At 34.6% G+C, this 22,873-nt stretch overlaps 1 protein-coding gene across 1 annotated transcript; it reads left to right on the top strand.

Annotated features, from left to right (window-relative positions):
- Positions 1-1,564: 1,564 nt before the first annotated feature.
- Positions 1,565-12,323, top strand: LUM (lumican). The gene is made up of 3 exons (XM_031507654.2): positions 1,565-1,753; positions 4,787-5,683; positions 11,288-12,323. The coding sequence occupies exons 2-3, from the start codon at positions 4,807-4,809 to the stop codon at positions 11,440-11,442; spliced, it is 1,032 nt and encodes a 343-aa protein (XP_031363514.1). The 5' UTR covers positions 1,565-1,753; positions 4,787-4,806; the 3' UTR covers positions 11,443-12,323.
- The last annotated feature ends 10,550 nt before the right edge of the window (positions 12,324-22,873 follow it).

Below are 22,873 nucleotides of genomic sequence, written 5' to 3'. Positions count from 1 at the left end.
AAGTGTTGCTTGTTGCTACATTTGCTGTCAAGTCACAGTTGAGGTTTCCTTGGTCAACTAAAGCTAATGAAGTAGTTTTCAGATAAATATCATTCTGTGTATGAGAAACCCCATCTGGTCTCCATTTGTCTACATGCAGAACAACAGGAGCTTTGTCCACTTCTACATTTCGAGTCCTAATACCATGCAGTTTTTCACTTAGATTAATTCACTATTGTAATCCCACTGCTTCACATTCACTTTTTGGCACCAATCAAGCAGTAATGCAGTAACAATCTGTCACCAGCGTGTTTCCCAGAGTGTAAATGGTTCTCTAACACCAGGGAACTTCAAAAGCATAACATTGCACTGTGTTGAGCAAATTGTTTGCTAATTGGGGCATTGCAGAAGCACAGAGGTCTTTAAGTGTTTGTTCTCTTTCCTGTTATTGGTGAAGGACACTGGCTTTTCCCTGCTCCCAGTAGCCTTCACTGCTCTGGAGACTGAGACACATCAGCAGCAAATTTTGGGAGAAGCTCATATTCAGGCTTCTCTTCAGCAAACTGATAGGGTTCTCCAGCCCAGACACATTCTGTACTACCATTTTTCATAAAGATAATAAGTTGAAAATGGACAAAATCTCTGACTTTCTACCCCAGAAATTACAGTCAAATGCAATTAAACACACAAGACACTTTAAAATGGCTTGTGAATGCTTTCTATATGCACATTTGACATTTGTCCCTACCCAAATCTATAAAAAAAATTATGTTTCTCATAAAAAGGAAGACATCCTCCATTTAGAGATAAGGGAAAGTTCTTATGGAAGCATTAAGTTCCACTTTAAACTGTTATTTTATGAATATATTATTTTTCTACATAGCCTGGTGAAAGTAACATCTCATCCAAGCATTAAGATGCATTCTTGAACTACATCCATGGAATAAGAAACAGACAACATAAAGCTGAGTAGTTCCAGATACTGAGAAGCAGGAGAAAACTGTAAGTGCAAAATGAACAAATGTATGGAGTGAATTTACAGTAACTGCTCAAAACCCATTCCTGGGATGTATCTTTATTAAACAAACACACATTCAACCACCAAAGAAAATCTCCAGACCAAATCAATTTCACCGATTTGTAGAAGAATCTTTGAACTCAGTATGTAATGTGGAAAAGGGTATGATTCAAAGATAATTTTGAATCTGATCCTTAGGCTAAAGTTTTCATTAAGGATATTTTACTGTGGTCATAAGACAGTTAAAGAAAAAGGCAGAAAATGAATGAGTCACTTGGCTGAAGAAGAACAGCAGCATTGAGGTCTGAGTGCTATGTGTTAGCTCATGTCTAGCAGTATAAAATAAGTTGGAAAACAAAAGCCTGTTTGCAATTTATTTTACAAAATAACACGTTTTCTCTCTAAAATAAAAAAAAAAATCTTGTATAAACCTATGGCTTTTTAACTTTCTCAGGTTTGTGAAACATCATTCTCTGATCCCACAGGAGAAACTGATGGGTTGTCCTTGCACAAAATATGGTATCCACCTGCAGTTCATTAGAGAGCTGCATTTTTGTACATGCCACACCACAAGATCACCATGATGACATAGCAGCTTCAGAGAACAGCGTGACTAGGGCTTTTTTTTTCCCTCTTGTAACACAGAGGATCTGGCAGACTTTTACCTCCTGACACTGTTTAGAGCATATATTGGTCGATACAGCCTCTTATTGCATCTGCTCTGGGAATTAAGGAAAGCAGCTACAAGGCAGTAAGGTAAGTGCTGCTGCATGCTTTAACCGTAATGTTCAGCTGTTTAAATGTAGCTGCAATGGGAACATGAAAACATGACAGGATAAGTTTGCCAATTTGTAAATTGAGCACAAATCAACAGTTTCACTGTCGATTCACTTTCTTAGTTTCCTTAAAACAGCTTCACATATTTTGTACATCAGTGTTGCAGTTTTTTACAGTCTGTTTTGTTCTACATCAGAATAAGATTTGACATACAGTACAAAGAAGTTTGTAAGAGTACTCAGTGTTTATTTTTCCATTCATAATAGTGAGAGCTTCATAAACCCCATTTGCTAAATCATTTTGCTTCATTCTAGAAAAAGACAACGTATCCTGATATTTAAATAATTAATCACATAAACAATGAGAGGGAAACACTAGGTATTTTTTAAATTTCTAATCAGTTTTAAAGCATATTTTAAATACACCAGTGAAACTTTAAAAAAATACAGTCTTTTGCAAACTGTATAAGAAGTTAAAATACAGAATTAAAGTTGATTGACTCTTAATTTTATATTTATTTTGTTTTACAATAACTTAATGATTAAGGAAATATAGACAAGATCAAACATAGTTTGAATAGGATTTCTACATTAATGTAGCAAATATTTTCCCAAAATCATGGATTTACCATATAATATGTTCTGGCAAGTTGCCTGAGCAACTTCACAAATATTTTCACAGTTATTTTGCAACACAACTCTTTAGAACAGGCACAGGCAATTAATTAAAACATGTTTATGTTGTAAGATAAACATCAAAGAATGTATTCTGATTTTATAGTTTGGATTTATGTAGTTCAGTGCAACAAACACGCATGATCTATTAACCTTTTACACTTCTGACAGTGAGACATTCAGATACCTGAATGAGAAATGCATTAATATAACAAGTTAAATAAATTTCCTATTTACTTTGCAATTTTATATCACACAGATGCCCATATGCCCTTTAACTACAGAATTGTCACATAAATTCTAAAATCTTTTGATAAATTTACTCAAAACACTTGCTATCAAACATTTTTAGTTACTTCTAGGGTTCTGCAGAGCAGTAAAACTTTATACTCTAAAGGACAGTAAGACTATGATAACAATAATGAAACTTAGCATTACAGATATTATTTTAAACTAGAAGAAAAATAGAATTTTAATTTAAAATGTCTATGTTATTTTAAAACTATAAAATTAAGGAGTTGTGTAAAAAATGTCACTATAAGGCCAAAGAATGTAGTCCAAGGAGTTCATTACCCTCTTTTTATACTTTGAATACAGAATTACTTGATTTCTTTTCTTTAGTGTTTAGTACCTAAACAGGACTGGATTTTGAGATGAATTGTCTTACTTCAGTCTTTGCTTTCAGATGAGCTGTACTTATTTATACCAGCAGGGGTCTAAAGGTTGAGCTCATATTTATGTTGTATGTTCTCACGCAGTAATGAAAAACAGGCAAAGAAAATTACACTGACAACTAATATTTTGATGATTATCCTAGGGTTTGTAATTAGGTAAATGTGATGGGACCAACACCATGGAGATGATATGCAATCAGATTCCTTTTTCAGGGAACAGCAGCTTAATATCTAGCAGTAGGACTTTATGGGTTATTCAGTGGAGGTAACATTAAAACATTTTTTAAAAAGACTTTGTACTGTACTGCATGAGATCAATAGGCCCTGCCTAGAGATGCTTTAAATGAGATTGTTATCTCACTAGAATATGATGTGGCTTTTAAGAAGCCAATAGAAGCAAAGACATTTAGAATTATAGAAAATTTTGTAGCTATGGCCCTGCACTTTCTCTGTGTAACAATTCCAATAGCAAGACTAACTTACTCTGCTGGAAGACTGCCCAGATCTGAGATCAATGTCTTGTGCTCTGTTTACAGGCTTCACATACTTTCTGAAATTCCTTGAGAAAAAAAAGGTTTTAAGGATTTTCTTAATCCTCTCATTCTCTGAACAGTAGTTGAGTACTTGTAGCCTTGTCTTTTACTACTGAAAATCAAAGTAAGCTCCCTGACCTTATTGATTCTAGACCTACTTTTCCAGGAGAACATATATCTAGCCAGTAAGAAGTATAAACAAGACACAAGTCTTCACAGATTAATTGGCATCTTGTGGAGTGCCTGATGAGAAAGCTGTGGCCTTTAAGTGTCAAGTCACCTCACAAAGGACACCGAATGTCCTTTTGCTGTATGTGAACTGAAAAACAAATAATGTAAAGCCAGTGTTTCATTGTTCAATTAATTTACAATGGGCATAAAATGTAACCAACACCTTTGATGTATAGAGAATTTGCAAGAACATTTTCACTATCTGAAATTCAGTAATTTCAAGTCCACTGTCAGATTCAGTCATTTCAGATCCACTGCACACATATGTAATACTAGTTGGCTGGCATGTTAGAGATAATATACTTTACAGTCCTATTCATTTGTTCTTTAGGTGACTATGAAATTTGTGGACCATGCTTTACAGACCATAATCCATGAGAAAAAGAGTTTTCAAGCCACACACATCTTAACAACACACAATGCATGAGAGCATTACCCTCAGTTTTAATTTCCCTGTCTCTTTCAAACTTAAATAGCCACATGTTTAGAAATGAGACAATTCAGCACATTAGGAATGTTTGGTAGAATTTAAATGGTGGCACTGTCTCTGAAAGTGGCCTTCAGCAAAACTGAAAACTTCTGTGGCAAGTTTAAAAACCCTGTACTTCATCATCTGTATTGTAACTTAATCAATGAATGCATAAAAATATAAAAAAGTTTTACTTACAACAGCAAAATGGCCAAAAAATTTGCATTGCAAAGGAAGATTATACACCACAGGGACAGTAACATAGTATTAACAATGTAATGCTAACAACTCAATTTTGTTTTCTTAACTAAAAACTTTAAATAGAACCATAATTAGTTTTTAAATATAATCTTTATATGGTAAAATTTCAAATATTGCTGAGAGATTTAAAAACTAATGTTATATCCTGTTTATTCCTTTTCACCATACAGGGACAAGACACATTAGAAAGATGGGTTTAAACTCCCTAGCTGTCTTTCTGCTGTTGATTGGTGGCAGTTTCTGCTGGAGTGATTATGGTCCTGGAGATGATTATGGTTATGATCCTTTTGGGCCATCTGCAGCAGTCTGTGCCCCAGAATGTAATTGTCCTTTAAGCTACCCTACTGCCATGTATTGTGACAATCTTAGGCTGAAAACCATTCCAATTGTACCAAGTGGGATAAAATACCTTTATCTTCGAAACAACATGATTGAGGGAATTGAGGAGAACACATTTGACAATGTAACAGACCTACAGTGGCTGATCCTGGATCACAACCATTTGGAAAATTCTAAAATTAAGGGGAGAGTCTTCTCTAAACTGAAGAACCTGAAGAAACTTCACATTAACTACAACAATTTGACTGAAGCTGTTGGACCACTTCCCAAAACTCTAGATGACCTGCAATTAAGTCACAACAAGATCACAAAAGTCAATCCTGGTGCATTTGAAGGGCTGATGAATCTGACTGTCATTCACCTCCAGAACAACCAGCTGAAAGCAGATTCTATTTCTGGGGCTTTTAAAGGTCTGAATTCACTTTTGTATCTTGACCTAAGCTTCAATCAACTTACAAAGCTACCGACAGGACTGCCTCACTCCTTGCTCATGCTGTATTTTGATAATAATCAGATTTCCAATGTTCCTGATGAGTACTTCCAAGCTTTTAAAGCCCTACAATATTTACGTTTATCCCACAATAAATTAACAGATTCTGGAATACCAGGTAATGTCTTCAACATCACATCACTAGTTGAGCTGGATCTCTCCTTCAATCAGCTGAAGAGCATTCCAATTGTCAGTGAGAACCTGGAAAACTTCTACCTCCAAGTCAACAAAATTAACAGTAAGTTAAATTTACACACATTCATTAATGTTTATCACAGACTAGATACTGATGTTCAATGCAAGTATCTGAAATAACACATGAACCAGTCTGACTGGTTAGACTGTTAGCACACTGACATTTACCTAATAGTTGTCCACATTCATATTAAAGGACAGATATTTACTGAATACACTCAAAATGAGAAATTTATGCTTTCATACTGATGTGGATTTTTTCCTCAAACTCTCATCTTGTGTAAATTGGAGTAACTACATAGAAGCCAATGGAGCTGTCTTATACAATTCAGGAAAAAAATAAAAAGTTTAATCAGTGCAGAAAGATGTTCAAAATTCTTGAGTCGATAAAAAGAGAGAGGTGTCAGGTGAGGATATGACTATGTTAACCTTTCAGGAGATAGGAATCAAAATGCTGGAGGGAGAAGAAAGGGAGAAACCACCAAATTCATAGGTATCAGGCACAAAATGCAGTGAAAAACTGCATTTGTTTCTTTCTTCCCTTGCCTCATGCAACATCCCTCCACAGCTCTCTTGAAATCCAAAGAGCTGCCCCTGTTTTTTCTTTTTATTACTGTTTCACACATCATATGATCAGTTTGCAAGTTTGTCTCCATTCACAAGCTGAAAAATGTTCCTTCTGAAGTCAAGAAATGCCACACCTTGCATGAGACCATGAAGGTTTCTGCAGAGACAGGGCCTTCACAAGGCTGTCCCATTCCTGGATTAACAAGGAGGTGTTACAGAGGTGGAGAGGCCTCACCACCATGCCAGAAGTTCTCCAGCTGCACATCTGTCAGTGGTAGTCCTTGATGGAGATGTGGTTCTTCAGGAAGATTTAGATCATCTTGCTTGTTGATATAAAGTAAACCACAAAATCCTCCCTTCTGTTTGTCTGCTTGAATCCATCAAAGATTATGATATTAGCATTAGCTACTCCATACATAGCTAACTCCATGGAGACATAGCATTTAAAACCAAATATTTTTACTGGGGATCTTGCCAGACTGAGGGCAAGATATTTTGAAATGTTTTGTATTTACTATATTTCATTATTCTCAGTGGCTTTTTTTTTCCCTAGTGCATCTCAGTTTCTTGTTTTCATGAGCAAAAACAATGAGTTAATAGTTCCCACCTAAGGCACTACATACAGCAACTTGTGAACTCTACCAGACACTCTGCCACTCCTAAAATAGCTAAAAAATATGATTTTTATTTTCTTATGAGATATAAGCACTTTCCCCTGCTTAGAATGATGTGAGCCTTCTGCAAGTCAACCAGGTACCAAGCTTGGCTTCTATTCACTTTTCCAGGGACATCAGAGCCAAGGACTATGACAACAATTTTAGCTTTTCAGCGCAAGCTGCATTTTCAGGGGGATGGTGTGGGGAGTGGATATTCATGAGCTACTGCTACACTATCCTTGATACCCTATGGATTGATGCACCAGAATTATGATTTTTTTCTTTATCATAAAATCTAGCACACTTCAAGAATCAATTTTCTCAACTCTCTAATTTTATAGGCATAATATATAGTTCACTAAGATGCTGATTGACAATGTGGGACAAAAAAATTAATTTGAAATAATCCTTTATATAGGGCAAACAAAGCCCTTGGATTTCATCATTCATGATACCTGACCTACAGCTGTGGGTGCTTAGTCTTTTGGGAAATTTTGTTGATTGATCTGCAATTATTTAAGCCTCAAACCAACAACCAGTTCCTTTGTTTAATAAATTGTTATGATTTACCAGTGAAGTGATTTATGAAAGTAAACTAGGCCAGCTTCTGTTCCATGCAATGGCCTATGGTAAACATATGCAGTGAGACACTTCTAAGGACTAATGATAATTTGTCCTCAAATACACAAAAGGTATAATCTTTCAGTTTGTGCTTGCTTAGTTAGAAGTTTTCATTATACTGAGAACTAACATAAAGATATTTCTCCATAGTTCTTAAATTACTATGTCTCCCTTTTTCTTACGTACCTTAAAGCTTGCAGTTAAAATTTATATTTGACTAAGAAAGAATAATCTGGTCCCAACTTTGTTGATATTACTGGAAAGAATATTTCTCTAAATTACTGTCCATGAGTTTCACCATGGACTTGCTACAATCATTTGTGCATTGTCATTCATAAAAAATAATCTGAGAAATACTCTTGAGTGACTGAGTTTTTTGAACAAGAACTGGTGAATAACCACATAAAAATATGTAGCAGAATTGGCTTTGCCTTATTACTTGCTATTTCCCTCTGTGAAATCAAATTCAGAGTAACTCCTCTGTTTTCTAACCAATAAATTGAAGCACATCCATTATACTGTTTGTAGGTGTCAAATCTACAGTTTTATCTACTGTACTTGGTGCTCATTGGATCTCCAAGCTATAATAGGACCATGGAAGATTTAGAAAAGCTTTTGCTTTCTCCACAGCTCAAACCTAAACTGTAGTTCCTAAATTAAAATGTCTTTAAGGTGACATTATTATTATATGCACACATACATATGCATGTACACAAACACAAACACACACACAGAGACTTATGTTACAGGCTCTTCAAGGCAAAAAGAAACTCTGCAGGATGGAAAAAAACATCAATAATCAAAGAGGTTTAGTGAAACAAGAAAAGGGTCCAAAGACGGCCTTCTCCATATTTCATCTGTACTTGTAAGGGATTAAGAAGGAAACCCCAGGAAGTAATGGGGCTACTCCATATAAATGGAGTATGAAAGGGGAAATATGAAAATATTCCAGAGGACAGTTGAGTATTTATCAAATTGTGTAGGTGCTTTATAGTCCTTTATCTGGCTCACTCCAACAATTCCCAAAGGATATTTTTTAACATGGCCTATCTAAAAATGTGTCATGTGATTAATGAACCAACAAATGATGACTATATAACTTCCAATCTGTTATGATTGTCCACTGTACTGTTAGATGAAAACCTAATTTTCATCCAATGCTTCTTATTCTCTCAGTGTCTGGTTTATGCAGGAATTCTCTGTTGGGAAAATATGTGGGGAAAAAAGTCCAGGTGCACTGTCTCTGAACCTGAATTTCATAAATTCAGGAAGACATTTTTTCAGATGAAACATTAATAAGTGTAACAAAAGAGGAAGTAAATTACTGAGATATTTGATGCTATAGTACTCCAGTCTAAAGTATTGCAATTCCCCATACAGATATACAGGTAACAGCTCATCAAGTGCACTCACAAGAACCACTGGTCTTATTTTCTTCTAGTAGATACTGCACCTAAAATAAAACATTTATTTAATATGCTTTTAATGACTGAAAATTTTACAAAGAGTTATATATATATGGGAATTGTGTAAAAAAATTGATACCCACATTCAGATGATGCAGACCGAATATTGGAACAAAATCCCACTGAGGTCCATGACTGAGTTCATTTAACTTCTGGGAGGACAAGATGTCTATCCACTTCCCAAGTGGTTCTAGCCTCATAAACAGTCAGCACAGATCAGAATTTTGTTATTACAGTTAAATTTTCTGGTTTATGTGTATGAAGATTATGTCCTTTGAATAGTTAACCATCTATCCAGCTTGTATAAACATATCTTCTTTTGCAACCAAATGTAAGCATTTATATTCAAAAGTAACAATATGGGGGAAAAAACCCTAAAATTTACATTTATAAATTTTTAAGTGTTTGTCATCAGCAAATATATACTTACTGTGTCATTCCTGAATGACAAGAAGATGGAAAAATCTATACTAGAATTCAGGTTTATTTTAAACTTTACAAATTAAGCCCAAGTTATCTGAAGAAAACTGGAACTAAATAGTCAATGATATAGTCTATAGCCCAAAAAAATTAGTTAAATGTCAGGAATTTATGTTTTCATTCAGCAAAATTCCACACAGACATAATCCTATAAATGTCTCTTGATCTTAATGAACAAGAATCATTAATTTGTTTCTGCTAGTAAATTCTGAACCAGAAGAGTATTAGATTTGGTCTGAAGTATTACAATTTTACTGTATTGCAACATGGACTGCCCAAAGGATGCTATTAATCTTACAACTTTTCAAAAGAAGGCTGAACACTACACAAAATCTAGGAAATTGCTTTAATGTTCTTTGATCAAATTGGAGATCAAGATCTGACTTTTAAATTATATTTCCTTAACCCCTACTCAAAACAACTTACTTTGTGGAAGGTACATGATTCTTTACCCTCTCTTAACATCATATCTTTGTCCAAAAAATTACCTATGCTCTTATGCTCTTAAGAGCTGCCTGTACACTTATACTTAGTTTACAAAAGCCGTGTTTCATTACTGATAGAAAATTATTGTAATTCAAGTCCTAGAAGAATCCAATTAGAAGGATGTTAATTCAAAAATTAATGAGAAGGTATGAAAGGCACTTCCTCCACTTCCTTTAGTACTATAATTTGATCATACATAGATGAGTTATAGCCATGTAGAAAAGATACATAAGGTGACTTATGAAAAATGGCATTTGATTTTGATAATACTAACTTGATGTCTCAGAAATTATGAGATGCATGGGTTCACTTAAGAAGTCCCTTTAGCCTTTTAAAGTATTTTCTTTGTGAATTCAGTGTGAATTATCTGTGTGATGTCAGTGTTCTGAAGAAAAGCAAGTCTCTCAGACTGTTTCTTTAGTAGTTATGGAGCTTTTCAGTAGATTAATCCTCTGTCTGACTCAAAGGAAACAGGGAATGAAGACCCTCTTTGCAAAATCACTCAATGTGGTATGCAGGGGACATCAGATATATTCACATACATTCTCTCCTGAGGATAGATCTTCTCTGCATGAAAGAGGTCTATAATATGGGTGGGTGTGTGCTCTTCATACTGATCAAAGAATTACAGTTCATACTGACCATAGGACACAAGAGAAATTTCTGTTCAAGATCTATCTGGTGTTATGAGAACCAAATAAAACCTCAACTGAATAGAGACCACATATAGCATAATATCGAAATTGCAATAAATATATATATTTAATAAGTAATTTTTGCATTCATACTCCTAATTCTGATGTGGAAAGGTTCAACTGCACAGTTTAAATGTAAAACTCTTCTCCAACTCTAGACCCAAATTTCATTATGAAACAGGTGAAACAAAATACACACAAAATACACAGACACCCACTGGACTGCCTGCACTTTAGGGTAAAGCTGTATCAAGGCTTCAATTTCTCCAGAAACTTTTTACTTCCTTCAATATCTTATAAAACAGTTTTACCCTTCCATTGACTGATTCATCCCTCTGCATCTAGTTTTTTTTTTTTTTTAAAGACTGATTTTTCCTTTTATCTAAGTGCCAGATTAGACTTCTATATAAAATCTGAAGTCTAAAAGAAAATGGCATTTGAAAAACTCAGTCTTGAAATTCTGAACCTTTCACAACAGAAAGAGCCTAACCCAACACAAGCCCCTCAAGTTCTAATAAATTTACAGGGATTTTCATCAGTGTAAATGCAAAATATTTAAAACAGTAAAATGAATTAAGGTCATAATTTTCAACTTAAAAGGCAGAAAAATAATTGTTTTGTCCTATTTGTCCTAATTATTAATGTTTTCCTCTTATTTCTGTTCTCTTTGCTTCAGAGTTCCCACTGAGCAGCTTCTGTAAGGTAGTTGGACCGACGAGCTATTCCAGGATAACACATCTGCGCCTGGATGGAAACAACCTCACTCGGGCTGACCTGCCACAGGAGATGTACAACTGCCTTCGCGTGGCCGCTGAGATTTCACTGGAGTGAGATACCTGTGATCATCCAGTTCCCTTCCAGGGGCAGTAACTGCAGGAATAACACACCATGGTAGTGCTTTAAAATTAGGATACGCCTTAAAGCAAGTGTCAATCTGCATATTATCCATTCTGTTTGTTAATATTTAGCAAGGACTTGGCAAACTTAAGGGAACGTGTGCATATTTTTACAAATGGTTCTATTTAGAAAGCACAAGAATTACCAAATCTGATGCAAAATATGTCTTTATCTGGCTAGATGAGTTGATGAAAGAGATTCAACTTCATAAAAATCTGTATTCATGCATGTAATATATGCCAGTGGGTTCCAGACTCACAGGGAAGTTAGGTGAGATTCATTGTGAGTTACAGTGAGTAGTGTGGGCTGGCATATGTCCATACAAGATTCCTGTCCAACTTTCCTAATCATCCTGCCTTTTATATATTGTTACCCACTGCAAAGGAAAAAATGATTTAACAATATATGAACAATTTAAAATTTGTGAAAATATGTGTTTAGAGCCTATGCCATTGTTATTTTAATGGAATACATGAAAGATAACAAGAAAAAAAATATTCAGGTTAAATAATTGTTTACTCTTCTTTTTGTCATACTTTCATTTAACTGTCATAGTAAGAGTTTTTATTCATTGCTGGTAAAATTGTTATTTCAAAATAAATCATATATACAAATATTTTTATTCAGTTACTTGCATGCTATTTTTAATCAGACTGTAGAAAATAAAACATATAAAATAGTGTCCTTTTGTTGATATCATTGACAACTATGTTTCTTTTATAAAATGAAAAAAAAAACCAGGTTAGGACAAGACAATCGAAGCTATTCTAGTATTATTAAAATTTATTGTAAGGTTAAATAAACTGTTTTCTCTACTTTGATGCTTCAATATGTTTGTACACATCATTTAACATGTGCAACTACACTTGTGTTGGCCAATAAATCAATGCCTTATGAAGTTTACAGTATGGGAATCATGGCACTATGAAGACATGCAAATTAATGTTTCATTATTGTCAAAAGAACAGCGAAATCTCTCAGAAACCACAGGTGGTGAGTAAAATGCAGCTACACATGGTAAAGACATGGTAGTATGTTCCATCCAGGACTAAATAGTCCAAATATTGTCAGCATCTTGGAACACACTAAAATAAATGTGTTAGTAACTGAGAGCTGTAAGTGGCTTGCTTGCAAGTACAGATCATCCCATGGGTACTCTTTTCTTTTCAATTACTAGACTGTTAAACACTCAAACAGAAACTTTGCTAGTTTCTATAGCAAAAGCAGAAACTATCACCTCTGAAAAAACCCAAACCAATTCATACCAAACCATTTAGTCGGCATGTTGCCAGTTCCAGATGTTCAAAATCAAAACACAATTCACAAAGAGACCTAGGACTAAAACAAAAGGAGAGATTCAGAAAACAATAGAAATATTTCCCTCCTTATTTTTTTTCATTTTGTAATTCATAAATGCTGCTGCTTTTTTACCCATGTACAGGAAGGATTGACAGTAAAATATGTTACAAGTTGGCTAGAATTTTCATTGCAAAATGAAGTCTAAATCTGGGGCTTTCTGAACACATCAGGGTGGGAATCACTACGGAATAGCACCTAGGCATTGCAACATAGAAAAAAAAGAAGGAAGTGCATGCAAAACTCCCCAAAGAAAAGAAAATTAAATGAAAAAGGAAAATTGAAAAAGAAAATGGTATTTAACCATTTCCAGAGAGCTTTTAACTCAATTGTTCCCTTCATGGAAAAATACAATAAACACTAAAGCTTCTAGAGCGCAAACTGATAATGAGGTATGTCACCTGATTGCTGTAATCTAACAACACAACTGAAAAGTATTATTCTTTTCAGCTTGTTTCAGTACACTGAGTAGTTTTACACAAAATGAAAGAGTGTGAACAGTGAGACTGAGAACAGTCCAACTCATGATAGATTACAAGCTGTTAAGAGAATTTCCCTCAACCTTCTTCTTTTCAGGTAAGGCTAAAGTACTTCCCATAGCCTCTCTGAATATACCATATGTCTCAGTCCATGTCTTACTGCAGTCTGCCGAAAAGAGTCATAAAGAAAAAGTGTATCACTCTTTTTTGGGTGCATGGTGAAAGGGAACGGTGGCAAATAGAAAGTTCCAGAAAGAGAAATTTGAGCTGGGCATGCAAAAAATTCTTCACAGTGAGTGTCACAGATTGCCCCAGGAGGCTGTGGACTCTACATCCTCAGAAATTTTCATAATGTGCATGGGCAGTGCCCTAAGGGACAGATTAGTCTTTGAAGCTAGCCTTAGTTTTAGAAGGAGATTGAACTAAACAACCTTCAGATGTTTCTTCAGACTTATTTATAACTTCTGTGAATCTGTGATTCTAAGAATACTAGTAACCCATGGGGAAAAATATCAATTTTACTAACCAGTTCTACAGATGAAGTGTTTAGCATGAAATTCATGTGAAAAATTTCTTGTTTCAGGTTCCAGTCCATAATTCCAACTCCTATGATACTCACAAAATCTTAACTTAGCTGATCTAGATATAGATTTGGGTATATATTCCATAGGCAGGAGCTTTCTTTCTATACCTTTGCTGGCTTGTGCAAATCTGCTCCCATTTTAATACTTGTGATTTACTGAGTAGTGGCAGTGAAATCAGAGAGCCATCCCTTCTAACTCTCCCATGTGGATCAGCACTAGCGAACATGCCACCTAATAGACAGAGTGTTCATGGAGGACATGTTGGTTATTAATATTTTTCCAGATTCTGACATTGGTTGAAAGTTTTTCCATCCATAAGAAAAAGAACTTAATCTGTAGGTCTTAAGGCTTTCACACAGAAATAACTCTCTTTTCTACTTAGTCTCAAAAGTTCAATATCAGTTGAAATGAGAAAGAAAAGAGTGCTAGCTGCACTTTAGGACACTCACCTTGAATGTAGATAGGTCAGGTTTAAGTACCAGGACATATTATCACTTCATCATGTAAAGAAATCAGCTTTAGAGGCTGGAGCACTTTTTATCACACTGTTATGAGATAAGATAGTGATTGTGGGCTGACATGTACGTATTGCTACTCTTCAGTGCTATAAAATGATACTTTGTGGTTGTAACCCCTTCTACCTGTTTTAAGAGGTGAATTATGTTCATTTTCATAATTTGCATTCTTAATCTACAGATCAAATAACACAATATTTTTAACAAGTTTTGATTACTAGAATATATTTTTTTTAAAGTATCATCCCTCTTATATGGTACCTCTGGTACAGTTACCTTTTTATTCTGAAATTGTTAAAGAAAATCAGAAAATAAAATCTAATTAAGAAGGAAGTGAAGAAATGAGGTAAATACATGAGAAGATAAAAATTATTTAATTATTTATGTTCTCCATATGACAATGTAGAAACAAAGTGATTTGGTCAAATGCACCTGACTTCTGAAAAAGAGGAAAGCTGCACTGTGCAAAAAAAAAAAAAAAAAAAAAAAAAAAAAGCAGCTTTGTCTTTATTCTGTGAATCCCAGTGTGGGACAATGCATACAAGTCTGTCACAGTATTTGGTCAACCTGACCAGAGCACATATTGAAACAACTATGAAGACACTTTGGAACTTATTAAATAATACTTGCAAAAATATTTCTGTTGATGATAATGCTTTCATTGAAACATGCAAAATATTTCAGACAGAAGTACTGGAGGTTTTTATAAATTCCATATGTTATAAAACAATTTCATACATTATATACCAATAAGCTGTATTGAAGATAAATAAGTCTTTCAAAATTCCTATTTACATCATCTTTCCAGTATCACATCAATCACATTGTATGATTTTGCTTTCCATCTTACTACACACACTGGTTTCTAAACTACATGAATAATAGTTTCCTGAGCTTCACTTTTAGATTTCATCATTACAGTCATTTTGGTGTCAAAAAAAAAAAAAAAAAAACCAAACAAAAAACAAAACAAAAAAAAAAAAAAAAAAAAAAAAACAAAACAACACAGCAAGACCAGTAAGTTCTCAAAATTATGTGCAATGCTGCATTGATTTGAAGAAGAATTTGGGATTACTGGTGTATAAAAATGAGATTTTTTTTGGTTCATCTTCCTAATTTTGGATAAGAAGAACCACCCCCTGCAATATTATAATTCCCACCCTCAATTCAGAAGAAGGAAAGGTGTGTTGCTCCTAATGGAAATCACAGCTGAGATATGTATCACACAGAAAATGCAGAAGGGAACTAAGAATTTACTGCTGGAATTCCCAGCTGCCACCATGAAGAGCATGGAATCATCTAAGAAAAGGGCAGGTAGTGTTGAAACCCCTTTGATTATTTAGGGTTATTTAGGTCATTATTTAGGGCTCTGGAGCACTGCATGGTGCTTGGGCACGGATGGGTGATGAATTCTCCCTGGAGCTGGGTTCCAGAGCTGTCTTCAAAGAAAATGTGGTGTCAGTTTGCATCAAAGTGCTGGGAGTTGAGGAATTTCATCTACACAATAAAGACTTAGTTTCAACATGTTCCATCTGAAAGGATAATCAGTGACTGGAGTAGTCATGGTGAGTGAGATTTGAGCTTGAAGTTGAGACTCTGGAAGAAAACTCGAGTGCTTTGGGAAATGCGAGCTCTTGAAAGCGATGACTGATATTACGATTTAAGAAAATAAAAATCACATAGTCAAATGTTTAATTTCAGTATTTCCCAAGAGTATCTGCATTAAAAATTAGAGCAAAAATTACTACAATTAATGGAAAATAAGAGCTGAGTTTTCATATAGCTTATGACATTTGGCTTTTCTTTCTAAATATTAAAAAAGCCCCTGAATCTTGAATTTCTCATGTGGCAAAATCACTGTAGCAGATCATTACTGTAAAGGGAATAAAATATTTTTTTCATTAAGTTGTGGGAGTTATCTTTTATGCAACCCTTTTCATTAATTTTAGAGGACAGAACTTTGTATAACTAAGCTTCTTGAAATCTTTTGTCTTACTGTGGGGATCTAAAATGAATTCAAATATTTTTGGACTTCTTTAACAACAGAAGTAAACAAGAAAACAGACGTTAACATAAATTAAGGATAAGGATATAATTAAAGGATAGTAAAACCAATTTGTTTTCACTGTCATTCCATTATCTCAGAATATTTAATCCTTGATGCTCTATGGTTCAGAACTTCTGCATGTTTAAAGAATGGGCATCACATCACTAATACATATTTTCATTTACCATTAGGTGTCTGGAAAATAGAAATTGTCCCAGCAACTCAATATATGTGTGTAATTGATAAATCCATGTTAGATATTTTAATTTGAGATATATTTAGCATTTTAAAAATAGAGTTCCAGGGTGGGATAGATTTGTTTCAGTGTTGAAATTGTTGAAATCATGAAAACAAGGCAAAGTAAGAGATTGACAGTAACATTTCCATAGTAGTTAAAGTAAACCTAGCAATCCAAGACAAATATCAGATTTTGGCATTATGTCATGGAACCTTTTTGGTGTCACCATGGTAAAGAGTTCAAACCAGAGAGAAAAAGAATAAAGTGCCAAAAATTATTTAATTAAGTATATTCAGGAGGCCAATATATTTCCCATAAAAGCTGAGACCTTTCCCATAGTTGTTCTTTTCTGCTAAGCTACTCTGCTCCCACTGTAGTTTTGATAAGGGAGTGAACTTGTGCAGAAAATAAACTGCTAAAGTTTTGTTTCTGGACTTTTAGAATGGGATCTTATCTTCCTACATCCTATATAAACAAGAGGTCAGGTGACATCTCCTTTTAACAAATTAAGCCAGTCAAACTGCTCCCCAGGGTTTCTTTAAGCAATGTATTCTGATCTAAACTGAAAGCTCCCCACATAAACTGCCTATACTTCAGCTGCCTGCATAAGCACAATGCCTATTTAAATAAGAAATAAAATTTCTTCCTCTGCGAGGTCTAAGCAGGTAATTCTAGACTTCTAGTAGAGGTGCAGCATTCCTGCTCCTAAGTTTGTTTTGCTTTAATTTCTTTTGTTCACTAGGAATGATGTAGACTAAAATACATCCATAGGAATAGGCTCTGGAACATCTGGTCTGGTCCTTTGATCTGTGTGCAGTGTCCCTTGGGCTAGCCTGAAGGGCTCAGTCATCTGCTTTCTTTTAGACTCTTTGATCTTGCTGACCTTTGGCTGTTTTTTAAAAGGAGCAGCAGATAATATTAATTGAGATATATCACTGTCTGTTGGTCAGGGAACAGTTTGGAAATAGAAGTTTTGTCTTTTTGACTCTTGAGTAAAACTCAGAGCAGCAATGCTGAAAGAGACAGATCACTACATGTCTTTCATCAGAAATTAAGGAGGCAGACAAGCCTGAGTAAAAGTCAGCACCTCCATGAAGATATCTGGAGCTACCATTGGAGTATAGGATAAGAGAACACAAACTGGACTTACTGTCTTCAGCTTTTGAAGTGCTACTTTTTCTCTAGTAACCATGAAGATAATTTAAGAGCTTGTTTCAGATGAATTGATTGTCCTGTGGAGCAAGGCACATAGCTTTTAGTAAAGTACTGCCCAAATTAAGGCACCCTGGATTGCAGCCTCTGCTAAATGGAGCAATGCACAGGGCTAATGAGTAAGCTCTACTTGCAGTACACTCCTGGGTTTGCTAGTGATGAACTATACACATGCTTGATGCTTAACAGACCTTGCTTCTAATTCAATCTGAGACATATGGCAGCCATTACTGAAAGAAAGTAATGCGTTTTTTCACTGTCAGCAGCTCTGATGCTAAAACAGAGCAGCTCCAAACAGCACTTCCAGTCCATTTCTCCTCCCAATGGGTCTTTCTAGTTTGTCTTTTTTACTCTTCTAGTCTTTCTCGAGGTTGTGAGCTGGTGCAGTTTCAAGCATGTACATTACTCCTCCCAAGGAAATGTTACTACCTCCTGCAGTTGTTGAAGCTCCTCACTCTTTTATACTTTTTTAATACAAATTCTCTTGATTAACAGTGTGGCTTGAAAGGAGACACATGGAGTAAAAATTCTGTAATGGCTTCTGACATCTTTCTCAAACTAGAACAAATCCAACAATATCTCTTAGACATTATCTCCAAAACTCAGGGTGGGTATCCACAGTATTTTTACTGTAATATTTTTTCCACTTCCTTTTATTGTTGTGCAAATATCTTTCATACTTACTGAGAGATTTTGATTTTTACTTTTTGAGAGAATGTTCATGGTCTCAGGAGCACTTTGTATTTCACTGATATGTGCCTTCGATCACTCAGCTTCTCAAGTTAAAAATTACCTCATTAACACAAAATTCTTAGCTGCCTCTTACTGAAATGAGGTTCTGGAAAGAGTCTCAGGTTGGATCCGCAAAACAAAAAGTCTCCCAAACCATTAGTCATTTTTGAAAATCTTGGCCATGGTCTTTATTAGTCTGTAAAACTTTATCACCATAAAATGCAGCCTTTAAATAAGAAATATTTTACGCCAGATGACAGAAGACTCAACACAACAAATGCATGATATGTGCATAATCTTGAAGGCTTTATGGAAAGCAGTCTTTCTGCAAAATCTGCTTAGACACCCAGGCAATCATTTGTCTCTACAGAAATATTTTAAAAAATTTTGGGAGCATGTGAGAAAATACGTATGGCAGTTGTAAACACTCTTGCTTCTTGGTTTTGAGGACATTTCTTGTCATTCTTTTTCTGCTTTGTTTGCATCAGAAGAAATGGAAATTCACATTAATAAGAAAGTCTTAAAAAATGTATTTTGTATTTCTTCTCCTAGTGAAGGACTCCTCCTTTGAATGGGATGGAAACATGTGTTTGATAAGGATCAAATACCTGGCCTCTAAATCCACAAAGGGCAGATTGTGACCCCTTCCTTAACAGTATTTCATACAAATAGTACTACTGCCTGCCATAAGGTAAATGGTAAATCCCTTTGCCAGGGACTTCTGTGATAACATAATGCATATCTGAACATGATTAGCAGGTAAAAATAGCAGGTAAACTCAGGCCACCATGAAGAGTAAGATAAATTATTCTTTGTTGTTGCTAAATGTAAACATCTGGCAACATGCATTTAGGTGTGTCACAGCAGATCTCTGCCATGAGGACTCACAGTTTTAGACCCTTCAGTACAACATTTGGGATGGACTTGGCTCGCTCTTTAATGGCAAAGAGACCTCAGCGCCTCAATATTCTCTCTACACACTTTGTGAAGATTTAGCATAAAAGCAAAGCAGTTTTATACTGCACTGCTTGTTTTTTGCAAGAATCACAGATGCACTTTTCATGGTGAAGCCTCCTTAAAGGTCTCACAATTAGATATACAACTATTTTACATTTCACACTGTGGTGTCTCTGCCTCTTCCTATCTCCCTTGGTTGGACTCCAGCTGACAAGAATCTTTGTCACTAATGCGGGGTACCAGCTCTGCTGCAGGAGGTCCAAGTCTTAAACATTTTAAGTTCTAGATGCTTAAAGTGACACTCATAATGAAAATAGGCAGTTATTATTGCTTTTGTCCTATAATTAGAAATCTGCTTAAAACTAGAACCTTTATTTTTTAGGCATAGGTGCAAATTAATTTAATCTAATTTAAATTATTTAAATAGTTTTACACCTGCTTTGTAAGAAATCCCTGATCTTTAAGAGGTGTTGAAGGGCCTGGAGTGCTAGCAGAGTAAAACACTTAAGCACTTATTTTGTTTTTAAGCACATAAACAATGCAAAAATTATTGATGGTAAGGTTGCATTTTTTCATAAACAAGAAACATCGTGGTAAAAACATAACTAATGAAAAAAATTAGTATGTGTTTAACATTAGCCTTAATGAAGTCAGTGAAAGCAGCCCATGTATTTAAGGTTTGCTTTCCCTTTTTTTTGACTACTTTGGTCTTTTCTGCTTCTAAACTTCTTTTGAGAAATTCTGAGTTTAAGCAAGGGATTGAAAATGATGAAATAGCTTGTTATAGCTTTAATGGTTAAAATCAAATAGATGAAACAGAATTAAAATAATTATTGAACTAAGTTTTAAAACTAATATAACTCATATTTTTCATTAACTTTTCTTTAAAATATTTATGCCATTGTTCTGACTTTGAATATGAATATTTTTCTGATATGAAGCTGTTACTTTAAGTTTGGACTAAAAAGGAAAACAAAAATCTTCCAAAATACTTAATGTGAGAAATATGTGTCTATCTTTGGAGAGCAAGTTGCTTGCAAAGAGTATGCTTTAGATTAATGATAAAAGAAAATTGCAGGAGACACTGGGGAATTTATAACTTTGTAGAAATACATGTAAATATCTTTCTGAACAAAAAGGAAAAGGTAAGATTTAATCTTTAAAGAACTGAAAATATGTTATTAAAAAATTCTTAGCAAATGCATTTGCTGTCTTCTTCTCCTAATCAATAATTTTGTCTTTAAATGGCATGACAGCATCTGCATTTAATAAAAGTCAAACAAAATATTTCCGTAGAAACAGATGGCACTGGTTTTAATTCTCTGTGGCCAAGTCAGGTATTATGAGAATGAGCTATGATGTAAGTCAGCTTTGCATGTAAAGTATCTTCTAACAAAAATGTTGAATAAACCTACACTTTGGGTTACCTGTTTCATCTAGACCAGCTCCCCTCATCTGACAGAACATAAAAAATCAAATGCCTTCAGCTCAGTGGCTGCTTGGTATTAAGGCCAGGCTTTCCTTCTTTCCCTGCCTAGGTGCTGAGGTGCCTTAGCTATTTCAGGGGTTAAAAGCTGTAAGCACTGATGCGTATATATGAGGCTGTATTCCTAGAACACAGCTTGCAGCCTGACTCAAGCTATTACAGTCTAACAACAGGGACCAATAGAAAGAGAAGAAGATCCAAGAAAGCTGAGGTAAGCCCAAACTCTGAAACAATGTCAAACTAGAAGCAATAGCTAACAAGGTGTGCATGGAAATACATCTGGGAATACTAGTATGTACTTCCAGTTTTATATGCTGCTAATTCTTAGGAGGACAGGAAACAAACACAGTGGTTAGCAGCCAAAAGCGGTGAATTTACAGTGATTTCTAACTGGCTTCAGTTAGCTCCAGGAACTTGACTAACAAGGTAAATTGCTTTATATTTCTTTTTTTAAAGTGTTATTAAGGTTATGAATATTTACAGAGTAAGAAGGTTGCAAATTCACTGTGTGAAATATAAATGTTATTCTTTAAAAATACTTTATTTGTCCCTTTCTTTGGAATGCTTCCAGATAGCAGTTTCTGGGGCTGGAAAGGCTATAGGATTCTGCACTTGTTACTGCTAATAACAATGTTGAAAACTATTAAATTTCTACATATTTGAACTGAGTTCTTAACTTTACTGATGCATTAATCCTATGAGGGAGCTTTTTATTTAAATACTATTTTTGTCAAAATCAACCTAATTTTGATCAGAAATTTCAGCTATCAGTCTTTTGCCTCTGCACTTCAAAATACTTGTTAATCTCCATGAGCCAGTAAGCAAGATAACAGAGATTGTAAACCATTGTTTTTGTGCTACACAAGTATTTCCTGTCTGAGTAAATTATCTGTGATAATTTTGGTCATAATTATAATTGTGGAAGAGGCTAAAAAAAGCAAATAATTAAGTAAGAAAAATAGTTAAAATATGCATAAATGTATATGAATAGTTTGGTCAGGACTTGCTTTTTTGTGGATATAATTTGGTTAGGACTATTTTTTTGTGTCATTTAGAGCAGGCATTTGTTTTATCTGTTTGCTTTAGGGAAGGAAATTTGTAACTTTGGATATGAGAGAGTGAACGAGGCGGGGAATGGATTAGTCAAACATATTCCCTCCAAGCTTTTAAGAACATGCCCAACAAACAGCTGTTAAAACACTATTTGATCTTCCACTTTTCAATTAAGACAACAGACCCTGGAAAATCTGATCCACATGCCATTACAATTTAAGAGAGAGCAAAAACAGAGAAGAGGGTATGATTAATTTAAAAAGGAGGGACACTAATTACAATAGTATTTATATCTTTGTGGTAATTGTATATTTTCTGAAGATTAATCATTATATAATGTAGATTATAGATCTGTACAGGAAAACTTATGCAAGTTTAAAAGAGGTACTGATTTATTGTCTAAAAATTATCCATATTTTCATATTTTTGGAAATGGTACTTGCATGAACATCAGTTAAACTGGTAGCCAATGTGGAGTCTAAGATGAATCAGGAAATATTTATCAACATTTAGCACATATATCTTTTATATTACTTTTCAGTTTTTCCTTAACAGACCATGGATAATACCCTAGATGACAGAATTTGGCTGTTTATAAAGGAAATATTATTTTGTATGCAAAAATCCTTTTGTTAATCTAGTATGCTACTAGGGAGTTTTATTGGGAAACAGCTAATTGTTTTTTTCCCCTTCCAAGGCTAACACC

This window comes from Lonchura striata, chromosome 5 (genome assembly GCF_046129695.1).
Source record: "Lonchura striata isolate bLonStr1 chromosome 5, bLonStr1.mat, whole genome shotgun sequence".
Taxonomy (NCBI): Eukaryota; Metazoa; Chordata; class Aves; order Passeriformes; family Estrildidae; genus Lonchura; species Lonchura striata.
The sequence above is the reverse complement of the archived record's forward strand: the minus strand, read 5'-3'. Positions and strand labels throughout refer to the sequence as shown.

What these genes read in the sequence shown, in the direction of transcription:
- LUM (XM_031507654.2), top strand. Translation starts at nt 4,807, where the DNA reads ATGGGTTTAAACTCCCTAGCTGTCTTTCTGCTGTTGATTGGTGGCAGT. An exon ending in CCAAGTCAACAAAATTAACA is followed by an intron (nt 5,684 to 11,287) that starts GTAAGTTAAATT and finishes TCTTTGCTTCAG; the next exon opens with AGTTCCCACTGAGCAGCTTC.